Source organism: Oryctolagus cuniculus, chromosome 21, assembly GCF_051225735.1.
Source record: "Oryctolagus cuniculus isolate XC-2025 breed Fujian yellow rabbit chromosome 21, ASM5122573v1, whole genome shotgun sequence".
Taxonomy (NCBI): Eukaryota; Metazoa; Chordata; class Mammalia; order Lagomorpha; family Leporidae; genus Oryctolagus; species Oryctolagus cuniculus.
In genome coordinates, this window is record NC_142887.1 from 31,433,484 (window position 1) to 31,453,454 (window position 19,971).

At 57.4% G+C, this 19,971-nt stretch overlaps 2 protein-coding genes across 2 annotated transcripts; both read right to left on the reverse strand.

Moving 5' to 3' along the window:
• Positions 1 to 442: 442 nt before the first annotated feature.
• GSTT4 (glutathione S-transferase theta 4) lies at positions 443 to 6,287 on the reverse strand. The gene is made up of 5 exons (XM_002722568.5): positions 6,176 to 6,287; positions 4,351 to 4,438; positions 2,486 to 2,636; positions 1,901 to 2,077; positions 443 to 640 (listed from the first exon to the last, which is right to left on the reverse strand). Exons 1-5 carry the CDS (start codon positions 6,285 to 6,287, stop codon positions 443 to 445), a joined length of 726 nt encoding a protein of 241 aa, XP_002722614.3.
• Positions 6,288 to 9,469: 3,182 nt separating this feature from the next.
• Positions 9,470 to 11,745, reverse strand: LOC100338449 (glutathione S-transferase theta-2B). Its single transcript, XM_008250182.5, has 5 exons — positions 11,506 to 11,745; positions 10,743 to 10,830; positions 10,148 to 10,298; positions 9,899 to 10,072; positions 9,470 to 9,746 (listed from the first exon to the last, which is right to left on the reverse strand). The coding sequence occupies exons 1-5, from the start codon at positions 11,615 to 11,617 to the stop codon at positions 9,537 to 9,539; spliced, it is 735 nt and encodes a 244-aa protein (XP_008248404.1). The 5' UTR covers positions 11,618 to 11,745; the 3' UTR covers positions 9,470 to 9,536.
• Positions 11,746 to 19,971: the final 8,226 nt, after the last annotated feature.

Genomic DNA, 19,971 nt, shown 5'->3' on the forward strand with positions numbered 1-19,971 from the left:
TGGAAGGCTAAGCTACAGAGAGAGAGAGAGAGACCTCAACCACCAGCTTACTCCCCCAGAACGCCAACAGTGGCTGGGGCTGGGTCAAGCTAAGCCAGAGGGAGGACTGGAATCCAGGTTTCCTTTGCAGGTGACAGAGACCCAGTGACTTGAGCCGCCCCCACTGTTAAGTGGGAACAGGGATCCAGAGCAGAACCGGGACTTGAACCCAGGTCCTCTGATGTGATTCACGGGCATCCCGGCCTTTCGTTTTCCAGTTCCTCTTGGAACCTGGGAGGCCTCTGGCCGCCCCCCGCCCCCACTGTCAGACCCCAGACTCATCAGCCAGGCCAGTGGTCATCGTTCTTTATTAGGTAAAAGAAACAAGGATGTGTTTTTAGCATCTCCCCCCCAGAAAGGAGGTTTCGCGGGCTGAGCCGGCCGGCACGGGCCGCCTCTGGGCTCACTTGAACTTCTGCAGAAACTCAATGAGCTTCTCCTTGACCGAGGGAGCCAACGTGGAGCAGTCCCAGTCCGCCAGCTTCACCAGCCGGTCATGGGCCTCCCAGAAGAGACCGGAGCCGATGGTCAGCTCCACGCGCATGCGCCACTCGGCCAACTTGGAGCTGTTGAGGAAGACGTTGTGGTTGCCTCCCATGGGCTGTGGGTGTGCCAAGAGAAAGGGGGCGTGGTCAGCCTGGGGGTCTGCCCCCCCACGCCTGCCTCTGCCATGAGCTAGGCACCTGCCTAGCTCTGGAATGGACGGGATGGGGCTGGGACAGAGGACCTGGAGTCCCCAAGCGTTCTCGGTCACTAGTCTTGCTCCTGAACTCCTCTTGAGGTGGCCCCCGGCACAGATGCGTCCCCTGTCTCCAGCCTGAACCCTCCTGTGGGTCCTGCCCTCTTCCAGCCCCTCGGGGAGCAGGGGAGGAGGCCAGTTCTTCCCCATGCTGATCTCCCTCCAGGATGAAGCCCCAGGAGCTGCAAAGGGCGACCCCACGGGCGGTCTGCCCAGCAGTTTGAGTGACATCCAGGGCTGGCGGTCCTCGCGCCTAAAACGCCTGTGTCCCCTACTGCAGTGCCTGGGTTTCAGTCCTGGCCCGACTCCCAATTCCAACTTCCTGCTGGTGCACACCCTGGGAGGCAGCAGAAGATGGCTCAGTTACTGGGGTCCCTGTTAGACACACGGGGGACCTGGATTGAATTCCCGGCTCTTAGCTTTGTCCTGTCACATCCATCTATCATCTATCTATCATCATCATCTCTACTGTATCTATCTACCCATCTACATATCTATGTATCATCTCTAATATCTCTACCCAACATCATCATCTCTCTCATCTGTCATCTCTACATCTCTCTGCCTCTCGAATAAATGAAGATAAATAAATAAATGAAGACACGGGGCTGGTGCTCTGGCACAGTGGGTTAATACCCTGGCCTGAAGTGCCGGCATCCCATATGGGTGCTGGTTCGAGACCTGGCTGCTCCACTTCCGATCCAGCTCTCTGCTGTGGCCTGGGAAGGCAGTAGAAGATGGCCCAAGTCCTTGGGCCCTTGCACCTGCGTGGGAGACCCAGAAGAAGCTCCTGGCTCCTGGCTTTGGATCGGAGTAGCACTCTCTCTCTCTCTCTCTCTCTCTCTGCCTCTTCTCTCTCTCTGTAACTCTGACTTTCAAATAAATAAATAAATAAATAAAGACAAATAAACCCATTGTCCCCTAGGTTGAATTCAGGCACCCAGACCCAGCTCACACAGCACCCCAGGTGGCCGTGTCTGCCTCTCCCCCAGTGTTGCTGTTGATTTCACCTCCTCAGTCTACCACACCCCAGCGCACCAGCTTATCCTCAATGGGTCATGGTGGAGGTCCCCCCAACCCCCACCCCGACTGGACTCCGACGCCCTCGGCCCCAGCCCGCACCTGCATCATCTCCACCAGGGCCACCAGGTCGGCCAGTGAGATGTGGTCCCCCGTGATGAACAGCTTGTTCTGCAGGAACTTTTCCTCAAAGAGCTGCAGGTTTTTGTTTGCCTCTTCCAACATACTCTCCATCTTCTCGGCAGGAACCTCCTCCCCCGTGATCAAGGGAATCAGCAACTGGCCAACATGGAGGAGAGGGGGGAAGAGAAGGGGCTGCACCCCAGGGCCATCTGTCCCTCCAGGCCTCCAATCCGTGTCTACCAGGTGTAGGTACTGGACCACTCTGTTGGTACACATTGGCTGATGCCACGTGTTCAGAAGGATTTTGAGGCCCCAGCAAAATGGAGCCTGTGATTGATTAGTGATGTCTGTCACGGGCATAGATTAGAGGGAGGGACATGTGTGCTTCCTACCCAGTGGCTCCGTAAGGCAGGGAGGAGAGGGAACTGGGGGAGATGAGGCTCAGGGCGGGCGTGAGACTTGCGGGAGCTCCCCAGCAGCCGCCGGCAGGGCTGAGACTGGACCTGAGGCTTCCTGACCCACTCTTGCGCCTTGTCCCTGTGCGCCAGGTGCATCCCCGCTTACCTTGACCCAGAGTATCTTGCTCATGGGCTGCTGAATGGCTGTGTGCTGCCAGGCCATGAACTCGTCCACACGGGCACGCGTGTGCAGGTCAGGCGGGTACCAGTGCGACGGGGCACTGTACTTGCGGCTCAGGTAGAAGAGGATGGCCACACTACAGAAAGGGGGGGTGGGTAGGGCAATGCTCCTGTCTCCCTGATGCTGCAACACCAGACACCCCGGCATGGCCTGCAGCCCCCGGTGGGCGCCGGGCACTGACATCCTGACAGTCAGAGAGGGAAGGGAGAGGAGATCTGGAGGGCGAGTGGGGGTTGAGGGGCAGGCAGAGTGTGGGAGCAGCCCGTGTGAGGCAACAGGGTCAGAGGAAGTGAGGTGAGTTTGGAGAAGGGCGAGCAGGTGGGTGAGTAGGACTGGGGGAGTGGGGCAGTCAGGTGGGCAGTGGTGAGAGGCAGCCAGAGGCGCTGTGGAGGCCAAAGTAAATAAGACTGTTGAAGATGTGGGGATGAGTGTGGACTCGAGCCTGAAGATCAGGGGTACGGGAACCAGGGCATGAGAGACTGCACCCCATCACCAACAGGGAGGTGCAAATGTGGCCCCATCCATGGCCAAGGGCGAGGCACCGGGTCTGGGCAGGGAGAGTGCTCTCTCTCTCTCTCTCTCTGATTTTCAAGTAAATAAATAATTAAAAAAAAAAAAAAAAAAGGAAACAGACTAAGGCGGGGACTGCAGGTGCAGGGAGACATTTGCCCCGATATCTATGAGATGGTCAGAGACGCTGGACGAGGGACTAGATAGTTGATGAAATCAAGGAATTATTAGTTAATTTTACTTGGTGGCATTTTTGCAATGCTTTTTTTTTTTAATAGTATTTATTCGCTTGAAAGGCACAGGGAGAGAGAGGTCTTCCATCTGTTGGTTCACTCCCCAAATGGCCACAACGGCCGGGGCTGGGCCAGGCCACAGCCAGGAGTTTGGAACTCCGTCTGGGTCTCCCCAGGTGGGTGGCAGGGCCATGATCTGCTGCCTTCCCAGGCTCATCAGCAGGGAGCTGGATCAGAAGTGCTGGGAGTCCAACCGGAACAGTACGCTGGGGTGTCCCAGGTAGTGGCTTAACCTACTGTTACACCATGAGTGCCCCCCAACATGGTTTTTTTTTTTAATGATTCTTTGTGTCTTGGAGGTGCATTCCTAAGCATTATGGGTGAATTGATGGGGTGCCTGGTAGGCCAGGGATTGGAGTGGATGATGCAAAATGGACTGGGTGCTAGTCTGTTTTTCTTTACTGTAACAACATACATGAGGCAGGCTATGAAGCAAAGGGGTTTATTTAGCTTAGAGTCTTAGTGGTTGAAGTCCAAATTTGGTGGTGGTGGTGGTGGTGGGGTCTCATCAGCTTGTGCCCTGGGGGAGGCCTCAAGGAAGATGACATCATGGTGGGAGTGTGTGTCCCAGAGAGGTGGGCGGGGCCAGGCTTGCAGTTTTCTCAGGGGAACTAACTCTTGGCTCCCTCCCACTGGGACCTTCCACTCGGCCCTGCCTCTTAAAGTCTCCACTGCCCCTTAACATCCCCACACTGGGCACCAACTTCCAACACACGAGCCCTTGGGGCACAAGCCACCTCCCAAGTGCAGCAGGTGCCACGAGTCCCCAGCTGCCAGAGGCAGGCAGTGGCACAGACGTGGAGTCCCCGCCATACGCCTCTGCAGTTAGCACTCGGTCTACTTTAGTGTGTGTGTGTGTGTGTGTGTGTGGAGACTTCCATGATGCAGAAGTAAATGCCTCCGAGCCTGGTGGCTGGGGGGAGGGGCGACACAGATGATGGACGCCCCCCAACACACACACCTGCGGGGTGGGGGGGAAGCGATTACCTTTCAGATAAGATGAATTTTCCTTCCTTGAGGCAGGGCAGCTTCCTCAGGGGGTTGATGTTGATGTACTCCTTGCTGTGGTGGTGACCTTAGAAGGGACAGGGACAGTCTGAGGCTCCTGGGTCCCTGGGAGGTGGGGGGTGGGCCGGAGGCTGGGGCGGGGGGGGGGGGCAGGGATCCACCAGAGGCAGAAACGGAGGACTTGAGGAACACTGTGGCTTGTTCCAGATCACAGAGCAAAGCCAGTAGGGGGACAGGGGCCTCCGCTTTCCTACCCCACCGCAGGCTTGCTCGGTGACCCCTGTGATGGGAGGACCAGGATGGCGCCCTGCTTTCCAGGAGCTGAAGGCCTCCATGGCTCCCCCCTGTGGCTGGGCCTGGTGAGTGCACCCCAGTCGCAGGGGCTGAGGCTGTCACCCTCACTCTGTCCTCCCCTCTAAGGGCAGCAGGGCAGCTGCAGGGGCCCAGCACACGGCCGGAAGTCCAAAGGGGAACCTCTCAGTAGCAACTGTGGGCATCTCTCTGAGCAGGTATCTGGACAGCACATGGGGGCAGAAGCTGAAACTCTTCCTTAGCCCGCTTCCTCTAGGGAGAAACGTTTCTGGGGGCTCCTCACATATCCTTTTATGCGGCCCCTGCGTTCCTACCCTATTTTCTAGAAGCTTCTGTCCCTGCAAGCTGAGCTTTGAAAGCACCTTGTGTGGAGTCGTAGCCTTCTGACCCTGACCCTCACAAAGAGTCTGTAACCCTGAGTGAGCTTAAACTCGGGGTGTGGCCTGAGCATTCTCATACGTAGAATGACTGTGCATTTTTGTGGCCTTTGCCCGACCTGGCCGGCAGGTGCTGCAGATGACTGACAAGGGCTCTGAGTGACAGTCTGGGGAGTCCCCGGCAGCCCTTCCTTCCCTTGCACCTGTCCAGCTCAGTGTGGGGACTGTCACTAGCAGGGACTGGCTAAGGCAGGCGAGACCTTTCTTAACAATTTTTTTTTTAATTTTTTTTTTTTTTTGACAGGCAGAGTGGACAGTGAGAGAGAGAGACAGAGAGAAAGGTCTTCCTTTTGCCGTTGGTTCACCCTCCAATGGCTGCCGCGGCCAGCGCGCTGCGGCCGGCGCATCGCTCTGATCCAAAGCCAGGAGCCAGGTGCTTCTCCTGGTCTCCCATGGGGTGCAGGGCCCAAGCACCTGGGTCATCCTCCACTGCACTCCCTGGCCACAGCAGAGGGCTAGCCTGGAAGAGGGGCAACCGGGACAAAATCCGGCGCCCCGACCGGGACTAGAACCCGGTGTGCCGGCGCCGCTAGGCGGAGGATTAGCCTAGTGAGCCGCGGCGCCGGCCTCCTTTCTTAACAATTTAAAAAATGCATTTAATTTGTTTGAAATGCAGAGACGGAGACAGAGAGGCAGACAGAGCAAGTTCTCCCATCCACTGATCCACTCCCCAAATGCCCACAAAGCCCAGGGCTGCGCCAGGCCCTGGGAACTCCACCCAGGTCTCCCACGTGGGCGGTGGGGACCCAACTATTCTTGCCATCGCTGCTGCCTCCAGGGTGTGCGTTAGCAGGAGGCTGGAGTTTCCAGGAGAGCTGCGATCCAAATCCAGGGGCTCTAATACGGAGAAACCCATGACCTGCCAAAGCCCAAAGCCCTCCCCGCCCCGGCGCCCCCGCCGTTCCCTTTTCTCCCGCTGTGACCCTTGTGGGGGTGGCCGTGGTCCCTGCCGTGGTCCCTGCCGGTGTGTCACACCTCCCCCGGGGCCAGCCACCGCGCCCCCCCCCCCCACGCCCCGCGCCAAGGCAGCCTTGCGCATGCGTGCGGAGGCTGACCTTTGAGGAGATCTACAAACTGGAAGTCAAAGGGGATCCCGTTCTTCCTGGCGAAGATGTAGACGGCGCGGCAGGGCGGGGACAGCAGGTCCAGGTAGAGCTCGAGGACCATGCTTGAGACGCGGGCCGGGCTCCACAGCCTCTGTCAGCCTCAGCCCCTGGCCCTGTGCCCTCTGCGGCCCAGGCCCAGGCCCCCACCTACGTTCCAGAACCTCCTGGCTCCCTTGGTGCTGTCACCAAGGTGAGGAAGCCCGGAATTCTCGCCGCAGCAGGATTCTGAGGCTGGTGAGGGGTGGGGGGCGGGGCGGGGATGGGGTGGGGAGACGCTGGTAAGAGGTGGGGGTGGGAGCTGCGACCCTTGGCGCTGCCTCACAGCTCCGTGCTGGGAATTCCCTGCAGGACGGGGGAAAGGCGCTTTGCATTGTCCACAAGAGGAGGAGGCGATGAGAACCAACCGTGGAAGGTTCTAGAAATAGGAACTGGGTGGCGGCGGGTGGGCGGGGAGGTAGCCTCAACTGTGGCTAGAACATGGAGACACACACAGGGCCTGGGGGAGCTCCGTGGGCACTGTGGACACCATCACAGCAGAGGGGCAAGGCAGGCAAGGAGCCCAGAAACTTCCCAGCCTGGAGCTGGGACTGTGGCAGCCAGAGACCATGCACCTGCTGGCTGACCGTGGGGAGGCCCGAGGGCCACGCCCCCTGTGCCAGGGGATCCTGGGAAATCTGTCTCTCTAGATCGTGGCTTAGAAAAGGGACAGAACCCACTGTCCTGGGCAAGCAGAGGGCGCACGCGTGGACGTGACGGCAGCCTGGAACTCCATCCGGGTCTCCTCTGTGCTTGGGCCCATCTTCTGCTGCTTTCCCAGACCCTTTAGCAGAGAGCTGCATCAGAAGCGGAGCAGCTGAGACTCGAACCAGCACCCACACAGGATGCTAACATGCTGCACCACAAGGCCAGCCCACAACTGCACTTCTGATCCCAAGGCCTGGCCGTCTCTCCTGCTTGCAGCCCAGCCTCTGGGTCCCCTCTCCGGGCTCCTCCTGGGTCTCCCAGCCTTGTCCCCTCCAGGCACCAGAGGGGATTTCTCAAGTCTGCAACTGATGGTTTCTCTAGACCCTGCTCTGGCCGCAACCCCCCGCCCTGTCCTCAGCGCACAGGTGGCCCTGCCTCTTGGGTGGTCGGCTCACTGCCCCTCTGTCCATGTCCGCGGACCTGGAGCCCAGCTCAGGGGAGGAATCAGGAGCCAGGGCCTGCGAAGCCAGAGCCAGCGCTGAGCCAGAGCTGCCCTTGGCCTCCTGGGCACCCAGCCAAGGCCTCCCGGGAAGATGCTGGTGTAATCTGAGGTGGAGGGAGCCCCTCTGGCCATACCTTCCTGGCGCGTGGTGGGGGGGCAGGAGCCACAGGCCTTCCCCACCCCGTTTTTTTTTTAAAGAGACAGAGCGTTCCCACCCCAAATACCCGCAATGGCTGAGGGTTAGCTCTAGATCGCTCACGTTGGGGACAGGGGACCCAAGTACCGGAGCCATCCCCTGTTGCCTCCCAGGTCTGCAGTAGCAGGAAGCGGGAAAGGGGAGCTGGAGCTGGTTCATGGCAACTGAAACTCGCCAGCGGATGCGACCTGTGGGCACGTGTCCCCTGCCCATTCTAAACACACACACACACACACACACAGGCCTTGCTCTCACCACCCTCGCGGCCACGGCGGCCCCTCCAGCACTTCACAGCTCAGTGCTACAGGGCTGGGGGACGCAGGTGCATGAGCACTGAGGGCCCACACCAGGGACACCGGTGCAGTTGGAAGTGACAGTGACACCATGGACTCCCTCCCACACGAGGCCTGGGGCCAAGCGACAGCCGCTGGATGTGAGAGAGAAGACGGGGAGGGGTCTGGTCACCTTCTGACAGAGGCACAGGGGGTGGCCCTGTCTGGCCCACAGAGGCGACACCCGAGGTACCTGCAGGTGGAGTCACTGAGAAACCAGGGTGTGGCCCCTGCCACCTTTGTGGGAGACTAGACTGGAGCTCCTGGCTCCTGGCTGCAGCCTGGCCCATCCCTGGCTGTTGCAGGCACTTGGGGAGTGAACTAGTGGATGAAGGAGATCTGTGTGTCTGTCTATCTGCCCGTCCATCTCTCTCTGTCTCCCTGTCTTTCAAATGAAATGAAAAGATATGAATAATGATGATTCACAATAATAAAATCAAGGCCCGTCTGCGTGCATCCCACTGTCTCTTTCCAGCACCCTTCACACTCCTGGACAGCTCTGGGTCAGGCAAGCTAGGGTTTCCGCTAAACATGAGGGCTCTCCGACAGGGAGAGGCAGCAGGAATGGAAGCTCAGAGGGAAATCCCACAGCTGCAGGACAGCTGCAGTGTGGTTGCTACCAGGATGCCCCAGGCTAGGAATTGCTCAGGCTGGGCACAGGTGAACTGCAGACTTTAGCCCATCAAGAGCAGAGCGCATTAATGTCTCTATTTATGGGGGAACAGTGATATCTACTGCTGCATCTTAGAATTGCAGCCACATTAGCCACAAGACCTCCTGGGCACCTTGGGAAGGTGAGGCTGCTCCACTTCGGATCCAGATCTCTGCTAATGCAAATGGGAAAGCAGCTGAGGATGGCCCAAGGCCTTGGGCCTCTGCACCAAAATGGGAGGCCCGGGTGGAGTTCCAGGCCTGGTCCAGCCCTGGTCGTTGCTGACATTTGGGGAGTGAAGCAATAGATGGAAGATCTCTCCCTCTCTTTCTCTGTAACTTTGCCTTCGAAATAAATAAATAAATCTTGGTTCCTTATTCAAAATGTTCAGGACAGGGCTGGCACTGTGGCACAGCGGGTTAAAGCCCTGGTGCTGGTTCCGGTCCTGGCTGCTCCTCTTCTGACCAGCTCTCTGCTAGGGCCTGGGAAGGCAGTAGAATATGGCCCAAGTCCTTGGGACCCTGCACCCACATGGGAGACCCAGAAGAAGCTCCTGGCTCCTGGCTTCAGATTGGCACAGCTACGGCCATTGAGGCCATCTGGGGAGTGAACCAGCAGATGGAAGACTTCTCTCTGTCTCTACCATTTCGTAACTCTGTTTTTCAAATAAGTAAATCTTTTTAGAAAAATTTTCAAGATGTTCATTATATTTCAACCACTGATGGCTTTGGCTGAGTCTTAATTGATTTTGTTTTGTGTTATTGATTTTTAGGAGCTCTTTATATATTGTGAACCTTAGTCTCCTATTGCTTAGGTATGCTGCACCAGAGAAGAAGCGTGGCTAAGGACAGCTGGTGTCTTGCCTGAAACAGGAACCAGGAAACAGGGCAAGTGAGAATTGGAATGAGCCTTTATTGCTTATCTCCTGGCCCTGGGCAGCGCCCTCAGGGGATCCTGGCAATGCGAAGCAGCATGCTCTCGTGGGCCTCCGGTGGTGGCACTGGGATTGTTTTGTTGGCCTCCTGTTCCAGGATACTCAAGATGCGGCCGCGGGTCTCCTGGCACAGCTGGGCACCCAGAAAGTCCTCCACACGTGCACGCCATGCCGCCAGGCGGGGCCGTCCCTCAAACAGGTCGTGGCCGAGAGCCACAGGCTGCAGGAAAGAAAGCGGGACAGCTATGGAGACGCCGGTCCCTTCCCCAGCCCACGCCCAGGAGGAAGGCGCAACAGCAGACTCTGGCTGTCTCCGCGCCTCTGGGTTACGCTCCACTCGGGGTAGCCTCTGCTGGCCAGCCAAGCTCATACCTGCATCAGCTCCTCCAGGGCCAGGAGGTCGGCCAGCGTCACCTGTTGCCCGGCAACAAAGGCCCTGCCCCCCAGGAAGGTCTCCTCCAGCCGCCCCAGCGCCTGCTTCATGCTGGTCCTGTTGCGTTCCACCTTCTCCTCGGACACCTGGACCCCAAGGAGTGGGGCCAGCACCTGGCGGGGACACGGGGTGGGCTCAGCCTGTGGGCCCTGCCCCCCGCCAGCTCCCCGCAGGTGCGGCTGTCTCACCTGGCTCCATAGGGGCACGCCGAAGGTGCCGCGGATGCTGTCGGCGTGCCAGCCCAGGTACTCCAGCACGCGGGCACGGGCCTGCGGGTCTTCGGGGTACCAGTGGTCTGCAGTCTGGTACTTGCAGCTCAGGTAGATCATAATGGCAGTGCTGGGGACAGGGGTGGCTGTAAGAACCCTGGCTCCTGGCCTTTTATTTTAAAAAGATTATTTGCGTTCATCTTATTTGAAAGGCAGAGAGAGAGTGACTGATCTTCCATGCACTGGCTCACTCCCCAAATGCCTGCATCAGCCAGGGCTGGGCCAGGCTGAAGTCAGGAACCAGAAGCTTCTTCCAGATTGCCCACGTGGGTGGCAGGGGCCCGAGCACCTGGCCTCTTGTCCTTCTCCGGCCTGCTGGGGTGGGGGGAGCTCACAAGGGGCCAGGCCAGGACACTCTTTGGCATCCTAGACTCACCCGCCACCTGGACTGCCTGCTCTCCTCTGTGGCCCTCACTCCTCTGTGCCTGCCTCGTGGCATCTGAGGAGGCCTACAGCTGGGGGAGCCAGGGGCCAGTGGGTGTGGGGCGCAGGAGGTCAGAGAGACAGACGGCACCTTTCACTCAAGACGAAGTCTCCATCCTTAAGTGTGGGCAGCCTGTGCAGCGAGTTAACCTGGGAGAACTCCTGGCTCACGTGCTGCCCTGAGGAGGAAGAAGAAGCCGAAACAGGGGTGCAAGGCCGGTGCCACACCCCCACCTCACCCGCACCCCCAACTGGAGTCCCACGCACCAGTCCGGGTGCAGAAACAGCAGGGTCTGGGGCCAGGGCTGGGTCAGCCCCACTCCCTGGGTGGGTCTCCCAGGCCAGGTCTCTCTAGAGCAGCTAAGGGATTTTAGCACAGCCAGGTGCAGTGGGCAGGTGGAGAGGTTATTCAGCAGGGGTGGGAAGACTCAGCTTCTCCCATCGCTGTCTGTCTCTCTGTCTCCCCTCTCTCAATTTTATTTGAAATGCAGAGCAGAGGGGAAGGGGGTTATGAATCTTCCATCCACTGCTTCACTCCCCAAATGTCTGGAACTCGCCAGGGCTGGGCCAGGACAAAAGCCAGGAGCCAGGAACTCCATCTGGGTTTCCCACGTAGGTGGCAGGGACCCAAGCCCTCGGGCCATCCTCCACTGCCCCCGAGGAGTCATTAGCAGGGAGCTGGAAGGGGAGCAGAGGCTGGAGTGGAACCCCCATATGGGACGTGAGTGTTCCAAGGGATGGCTTCACAGTGGCCGGTCTCAAGGGCTGCAGGGGTTCGTGCATTTAACTGCAACGAGCCAGGAGCGTGGGTGGCCGGCCACACTCGGGGACTAGGGAAGCCAGTCCTGGCCCACCTTTGAGCAGCTCCACGGGCCGCAGCTGGAAGGGGATCCCGTTCTTCTTGGCGAAAAGGTAGACGGCGCGGCAGGGCTGGGACAGCAGGTCCAGGTAGAGCTCCAGGCCCATGGCGGCGGTGGCGAGAGAGCGCAAGCAGCAGGGACCGTAGCTGTCAGCTGCAGCTGCTCACGCGCTGTGGAGATAACGCGGAGATAACGGAGCTCAGACTCCGCCCCTCTGGGGGCCAGCCAATGGGGACGCACCCAGGTCCGGCCTAGCCCCACCCCAGCCCGACAGAAAGAGGTCTTCCATCCACTGGTTCACTCCCCAAATGGCCACAATGGCTGGGGCTGGGCCAGGCTGAAGCCAGGAGCCGGGAGCTTCTTCCGGGTCTCCCACGTGGGTGCAGCACTGACCCCGGACCTTGGCTTTTTTAAAAACAAGATTTACTTTAACCGCACGTATTTGTCTTCCTGCTCATCAGACGGTTAAAACCATCAGTGCCAAGCTTCTACCATCGTTGCAACACTCGGCTGCCCCTAAGCCCTGTAACTTGGCTTTGGGCCCCAAGCTCCAGCAACCCCATGGCTGCTGCATCATCCCATGTCTGAAGGCAGAAGAGTGAAGAGAGGACGAGAGGGTACAAGAGCCTAAACTCACGACTGACATTAATCCACTCATGAGAGGCGACATCGTGGGCCGGGGCTGTGGCCTAGCCGGTAAAGCTGCCGCCTGCAGTGCCGGCATCCCATATGGGCGCTGGTTCGAGTCCTGGCCTCTCCACTTCCGATCCAGCTCTCTGCTGTGGCCCGGGAGTGCAGTGAAGGATGGCCCAAGTGCTTGGGCCCTGCACCCGCATGGGAGACCAGGAGAAGCACCTGGCTCCTGGCTTCGGATCAGCGCGATTCCGGCCACTGCAGTCAACTGAGGAGTGAACCAGCAGATGGAAGACCTCTCTCTCTCTCTCTCTTTCTCTCTCTCTAATCTGACTTTCTAATAAAAACATAATGAATCTTTAAACTAAAAAGAGAAAGAATGAGCAAAGCCCCAGACAGGTGCCCGAGGGACCTCTTCGTTTGGATTCTGCTTCTCAGCCACCATGGCTCCGCATCAATGGTCTGAAGCCCGACTTGTGGCCCAGCTCCCGCTCGCGCAAGCTGCAGGGTCAGGACTGCCTCCACTTAGATCTCAGAGCAGTGTCAGATGGCCTGGGGGCCAGCACAGGGACCTGTCACAGGGGCACAGCCTCCACAGCAAGCCCCTAGGAGAGCAGTGCCTGCTGGAGCCATGGGAGGGAGGCCACCCCTGAGACCCTGGAGCTATAGAGCTACAAGTGTGTGACTCCCACCCTAGACAGCTGCAGGCACAAGATTCCAATCTGAGGCCGGCGCCATGGCTCACTAGGCTAATCCTCCACCTAGCGGCGCCGGCACACCGGGTTCTAGTCCCGGTCGGGGTGCCAGATTCTGTCCTGGTTGCCCCTCTTCCAGGCCAGACCAGGATAAGCACCTGGCTCCTGCCTTCGGATCAGCGCGGTGCGCTGGCTGCTGCACACCAGCCGCGGCGGCCATTAGAGGGTGAACCAACTGCAAAAGAAGACCTTTCTCTCTGTCTCTCTCTCTCTCACTGTCCACTCTGCCTGTCCAAAAAAAAAAGACTCCAATCTGAGACTGGTGCTGTGGCACAGTGAGTTAAGTGTCCATTTGCAGCATCGGCATCCCTATGGTTTTGGTTCGAGACCCGGCTGCTCCACTTTCAATCCAGCTCTCTGCTGTGGCCTTGGAAAGCAGTAGAAGATGGCCCAAGTGCTTGGGTCCTTTCACCCAACCTGGGAGACCTGGAGGAAGCTCCTGGCTCCTGGCTTGGGCCCACCACAGCCCATGCTGTTGCTGCCATGTGGGGAGTGAACCAGCAGATGGAAGAACTCTCCCTCTGTCTCTGTAACTCTGCCTTTCAAATGAATAAGTGAAGAGATCATTTTTAAAAATGGCTTCAGGCTGGTGATCACAGGACCATGCCCTAAATATCAAACACACTGGGAAATGAACTTGAAAGAGAAAGGAAAATGGTTTGCATCTGCTCAAGAGAATGACAGCCGGCGCTCCAGGGCATACAGCACAGCCACGGCACAGGGATGGAGCCAAACCCCTCAGCTCCCAGGGCGAGGCGGGGGGCAGGGCATGGAAGCCAGGTGGGGAGCTCGAAGCTGGGAGGAGAATATAGGATGCACAAGTCCTGCTCTTCAGTAGGCAATGAAGTAACGTCCCAGGCGCAGAGACGTTAGCTAACAAGAGGCAGGAAAGCCTTGTCCAACAAGAGGATAAAATACAGCCCCTAGCACTGACAGCTACCTGGAGCAGCCCTGTGACCCAGCCCCCACCCCCTTTGAATCAAATCCATGAGTCAGAACATTTCTCTCTTTTTCGCCCTCACTTTAAATATTTATTTATTTGAAAGGCAGAGTTAGAGAGAGAGGGAGAGACAGAGAGAGGCCTTCCACCTGCTGGTTCACTCCTCAAATGGCTGCAATGGCCTGGGCTGGGCCAGGCTGAAGCCAGGAGCCAGGAACTCCATCCGGGTCTCCTGTGTGGGTGGTAGGGGCCCCAAGCACTTGGGCCATCATCCACTGCTTTCCCAGGTGTGTTAGAAGTGATCTGGATTGGAAGTGGAGCAGCTGAGACTTGAACTGGTTGCTCTGATATAGGATGCCAGCGTTGCAGGTGGTGGCTTAACCCACTGTGCCACAACACTGGCCCATGATATATTTTTTTTACAGGTAGAGTGGACAGTGAGAGAGACAGAGAGAAAGGTCTTCCTTTGCCGTTGGTTCACCCTCCAATGGCCGCTGTGGCCGGTGCACCGTGCTGATCCTATGGCAGGAGCCAGGTACTTATCCTGGTCTCCCATGGGGTGCAGGGCCCAAGGACTTTGGCCATCCTCCACTGCACTCCCGGGCCACAGCAGAGAGCTGGCCTGGAAGAGGGGCAACCGGGACAGAATCCGGCGCCCCGATCGGGACTAGAACCCGGTGTGCCGGCGCCGCAAGGCGGAGGATTAGCCTAGTGAGCCGCGGCGGCACTGGCCAGATATTTTTCTAAATTGCCACTGAAGGGTTATTATCATGAAAGGCCTACAGCCAAAACCTCTTTCCCTGGATTCTCAGACTATTGTCATTCTTCTGCTGAGATCCTGTAAACTAACCTAACCACTGGAAACCATAATGATGAAAAGTTGTGAATGGGGCTGGCGCTATGGCGCAGCAGGTTAAAGCCCCAGCCTGCAGCACCGGCATCCCATATGGGCGCTGGTTTGAGTCCCAGCTGCTCCACTTCCGATCCAGCTCTCTGCTATGGCCTGGGAAAGCAGTAAAAGATGGCCCAGGTCCTTGGGCCCCTGAACCTGCATGGGAGACCTGGAAGGAACTCCTGGCTCCTGGCTTCAGATTGGCTCAGCTCTGGCCATTGCAGCCATCTGGAGAGTGAACCAGCAGATGGAAGACTCTCTCTCTCTCTCTCTCTGTCTCTGCCTCTCCTTCTCTCTCTGTGTAACTCTGCCTAATAAATAAATAAATCTTTATAAAAAATAAAAAAGAATCTGTCAGTGTCATCGCATGTATAAGGAAAAAGGGGAGGGACTTTGGAAATATGTTAATTATAGCTGGCAGGAATGGGAGCACTATGATTATGAGGATAAAAGGAGATATCAGAGACATTGCCCATGGCAGAAACGGTGGCCAAAATGACAACAAGGGGGAGGTCTGCCTGGCTGCCAGAGAAAGCACACCCCTGCTTTGTTTAGTGTGTACGAACTGGCAGGGAGCGGTGCGGCGGATGCCGGCTTCTAGTCCTGGGCTCCCCCATTGCCTCTCTCTGCTTATGGAAACCCTGGCTGCTGTCACGAGTTTGGACAAGGACTGGAGCTGAGTTCTTCAAGCTGAGTAGGGGCGGAGTAGGGACTGGTGATCCAGACAGGGTTGCAGGGGCCGGCGCTGTGGCATAGTGGGTAAAACCATGCCTGCAGTGCCAGCATCCCATTTGGGTGCCAGTTTGAGTCCCAGCTGCTCCACGTCTGATCCAGCTCTCTGCTAGGGCCTGGGAAGGCAGTGGAAGATGGCCCAGGTCCTTGGGCCCCTGCACCTGTGTGGGAGACCTGGAAGAAGCTCCTGGCTCCTGGCTTCAGATCAGTGCAGCTCCGGCTGTTGCGGCCACCTGGAGAGTGAACCAGCAGATGGAAGACCTCTCTCTCTGCCTCTCCTTCTCTCTCTGTGTAACTCTGACTTTCAAATAAATAAATAAATCTTAAAAAGAAATGACCACCTTATCCAAATTGTCTTACATGAAGTCTAAAGATCAAACTGTACATCCTAATGGAGAATCCTTCAGTGTAGAATCAGTTTTGAAGAGGATAAAGATATGAGGGAACAAGTCAGGCTTCCCAGATGGGTTATTATCAAGTGACAGTTAGTAAATCATTTTAGCTGCCAAATAACTTAGGAAAACATTTACCAAAAGGTCCGGTGTCTTCCATAAATTTTAAAGAGTAAATGTAGTTGGAAATATTTCTTAATCTAAGTGTAAGCCAACTAAAATAGAGCTGTTAATAAATTTTCCCATGCAGACATATAATATGTACACACGCACGATACATTACAGTTATTGGCAAGAAGATTTTGAATGCCACTGGGCACGGAACATTCTTTGGAGAGAAGTTGCTCAGGACTTAGCACTGTTCTGGAGTGAACCAGTGGATGGAAGACCTCTCTCTCTCTCACCAGCGTCTCCACTGCCATCCATCCACTCCTTAGCTCTGTGACGTCCTTTTATTTTCTTCTTTCAGGAATAAACGTTCTTTCTGTCTTGCAAGGTCAAGAAGCTTCTGGAAACCCCTGTCTATGCCAGTTGCAATTTCTCCCTGACCGGTGCCCTTGCAATAGCTCTAACTATGCCTGCAATAGCTCTAACTATGCCTGCAATAGCTCCAACTATGCCTGCAATGGTGACTGCAGCTCACCCGCCTGGGGTTAGGTCTCAGAGCACCTGGCACCGGCTGAAGAAGGGAAGCCTGGCCCGGGGCGGGGGGGGGGGGTGTTGGGGCTCCTGCGGTGGGCTCCCCTGTGGCTGCCACGAGACCACACAGCCCAGTGGAGCCGCCATGTCTGGCATCCCAGTGCCACTTTATTTTGAGAGAGAGATGACTCCCAGCTCCGATTCTCGCTCCAAGCGTCTGTAATGGCTGGGGCTAGGCTAGGACCGAAGCAAGAGCTTCAGGGTGTCTCGTGCGTGGGTGGCAGGAATTCTGCTGCTTCCTGGGGTCTGTTTTTGCAGGCAGCTGGAGTCAGGAACAAGGGCCAGAATTCCCACCCAGGCAGTGCCATGGGGGACTCGGGTGCCTTGGCTGATTTCCTGTGCAAGCACGTGCCCCTCAGTGTCGGGACGAGTAGCACCTGGCTTCTCTCCGTCTGTGCTGATCTCTTTAGCAGACGGTCACTTGGCCATGCCCGTAGTATTCTCTCCTTAGTATTCTTTACTTAGCCAGGCTGAGAGTTTTCCAAGTATTTCTGTTCTGCTTCCTTCTGGTTATTTCCTTTGACTTGAAATGCAGAGAGAGATAAAGCGTGATCTTCCCTTCGCTGGTTCATCCCTTAAGTGTTTGCAAAGCCAAGGCTGCGCCAGACCCAAGCCAGGAGCCCAGAACTCCGTCTGGGTCTCCCACGTGGGTACAGGGACCCAAGGACTTGAGCCATCTTCTATTGCTTTCCCAGGCGCATTAGTGGGAAGGGAGATTGGAAGTGGAGCAGCCAGGACTTGAACCTGGGCTCTGCTGTGGGATGCAGGTGCGGCGAGTGGTGGCTTAGCCTGCTGCCCCACGATACCTGCCCCTGCTTCTCTCCTAATTCTACATGCCACATTTAGTTTTCTCTGTGCTCACACAGTACCCTGCATGCTTAGCGCTTTGGTGCCTGTTCTGCCAGAAAAGTTCTTACGTTCTGACTGCACGCAGACACAAGCCCACCCAGCTATCTGCAGCCACGTGACAAGCATAGACCGTGCACTGGTCTAACAGAACGTGATGCTGTTCCTCAATACCATCTGAAACCTCATCCCAGTGACCTCAAACCATTCCACAAACATCCCTGCACCTGCCACCATTCCCACTACAACTACTTAAGTGATCCCTGAAGAAATTTTTGGCTCCCCTAGATGTCCAACAACTGTTGATGGGAAAAGAAAATGTGGTATAGAGATACAGGGTGGAACATTACTCAGCCACGAAAAAGAATGAAATCCTGACATGCGCAGTGGACGCAAAGTGAAATAAGCCAGACCCCACAAGATAAACACCACATTTTCTCTTACTTTTGATAGGCATTAAAAACTGTGTGGGCCGGCGCCACGGCTCACTAGGCTAATCCTCCGCCTTGCGGTGCCGGCACACCGGGTTCTAGTCCCGGTGGGGGCGCAGGATTCTGTCCTGGATGCCCCTCTTCCAGGCCAGCTCTCTGCTATGGCCAGGGAGTGCAGTGGAGGATGGCCGAAGTCCTTGGGCCCTGCACCCCATGGGAGACCAGGATAAGCACCTGGCTCCTGCCTTTGGATCAGTGCAGCGCGCCGGCCGCGGCGGTCATTGGAGGGTGAACCAACGGCAAAGGAAGACCTTTCTCTCTGTCTCTCTCTCTCACTGTCCACTCTGCCTGTAAAAAGAAAAAAAAAAAACTAGTGATAAATATTGCTTCACCGGTTCATACCATGTAAAAGACGGCACACTCTTCTTTCGCACGTTAAAGTAAATGGCGGGGGAGGGGAACAGTGAGGACTCTTGGGGTACTGGTAATGTTTTTTTTTAAGGATGAGAGAGAATTTCTATGCACTGGTTTACTCCCCAAATGTCTTAACCTGCATCACAATGCCAGCCCTATGTTGTGCTCTTAATTTGGGTGTTGGCTGTGAGTGTGGTCAACGGAGAGCAACCACATTTATCTGTACACTCATGTGCATTTCTTGGTATGCACACTGCATTTCGATAAAACGTTCTTTTAAAAGAATAAAGTTAGGATCTCCCTACAGCTCTCATCGTCTACCAGGGTTAGGGGAGGTCCGGCACCTGGGCCGCGTAACAGCCGGGTAACCTGGCTCCGTCACTCAAGCCTCTCGCCAGGCCTGCGGCATAGTTCCTCGGCCCTCCTTCTGCACACTGGACACGCGCGGGCGATCCAGGTGGCCACGGGAGGCCAGCCCAGCACCTGGCCCTCGGAGCCCCGCCCCTGGCCCTCGGAGCCCCGCCCTGGCCCTCGGAGCCCCGCCCCTGGGCGTGGAGCATCCTGGGAATTGCCAAGCTTGCCGGCTCCGCCCTTGCCTCACCCCCTCAGAGATCCGCCCCGCACGAAGGGCCTACTGGGGACCGCCCTCGCAGGCCCCGCCCAGCCTCTCGCGCGGGGCATGCTGGGTGCAGGTTGCGTTGGCAACCGCTGTCACGTGCACCTGTCTAACGGTCTCCCGCTAGTCCGTTAGGAAGCGGTGACCAGAGCCCATTCTGTCCAGGGCTCCTGCGGGAGTCGGGTACCTCCGTTGTTGCGGAGCCTCCGGCTTCTGGGGCTGGAGGGAAGCAGTGGGAAAAACTCCCCCGGAGCAGGGGGCCTCGGGCCGGGTGGGAAGGGCGTGGGGGCTTGTATTGACTACGATGGCGGGCGAAAGGCCGGGGGCCGGGGCGGGAAGCCTGCGGGCCTTCTGCGGGGGTCTCGAAGGAACTCGGGCCACGTCGGGCGGAGGGTCCCAGAGGAAGGGGAGAGGCTTGGAGTGGACAACGGAGGTGGAGGAAAGGGGGTTCCGCGGAGGTAGAGGGGCTTGCAGCCATAGAGACCCTCATGAACCCCCCCACCAGTTTTTGCAAGGTTATTCTTTTTTAATGTACAGATGGGGGGTGGGCAGGGGAAGGAGGGCAGATGGGAAGAAAAGAAACAAAAGCTCCATGGACCCTCGGGATTCCTGGCGCAGTGGCCAGAAACGTGGCCGAAGCTCCTTGCAGTGCCTAAAGCTCTCTGGCTCCCAGGATTGCTGCGGCTCAGCCTGTACCCTTGTTGGGGATGGGATCGGGGGTGGGAGAGACCCGCTGGCAAGGGATGCCCATGGGAGGTGAGGGGTGGGGATTGGCCCAGCCTGGGAGAGCTGATGCCAGGCTTTAAGTCAGTGTTCTTTGCTGGGCCTCTCGGGGGCGCCCCCAGTCCCATTGTAGGGGTTCTGGATGTGGTAGAACAAGGGTTAAGACCAGTAGGTGGGGCCAGCGCCACGGTTCACTAGGCTAATCCTCCGCCTGCGGGGCCGGCACCCCGGCACCCTGGGTTCTAGTCCCGGTCGGGGCGCTGGATTCCGTCCTGGTTGCCCCTCTTCCAGGCCAGCTCTCTGTTGTGGCCAGGGAGTGCAGTGGAGGATGGCCCAAGTGCTTGGGCCCTGCACCCGTATGGGAGACCGGGAGAAGCACCTGGCTCC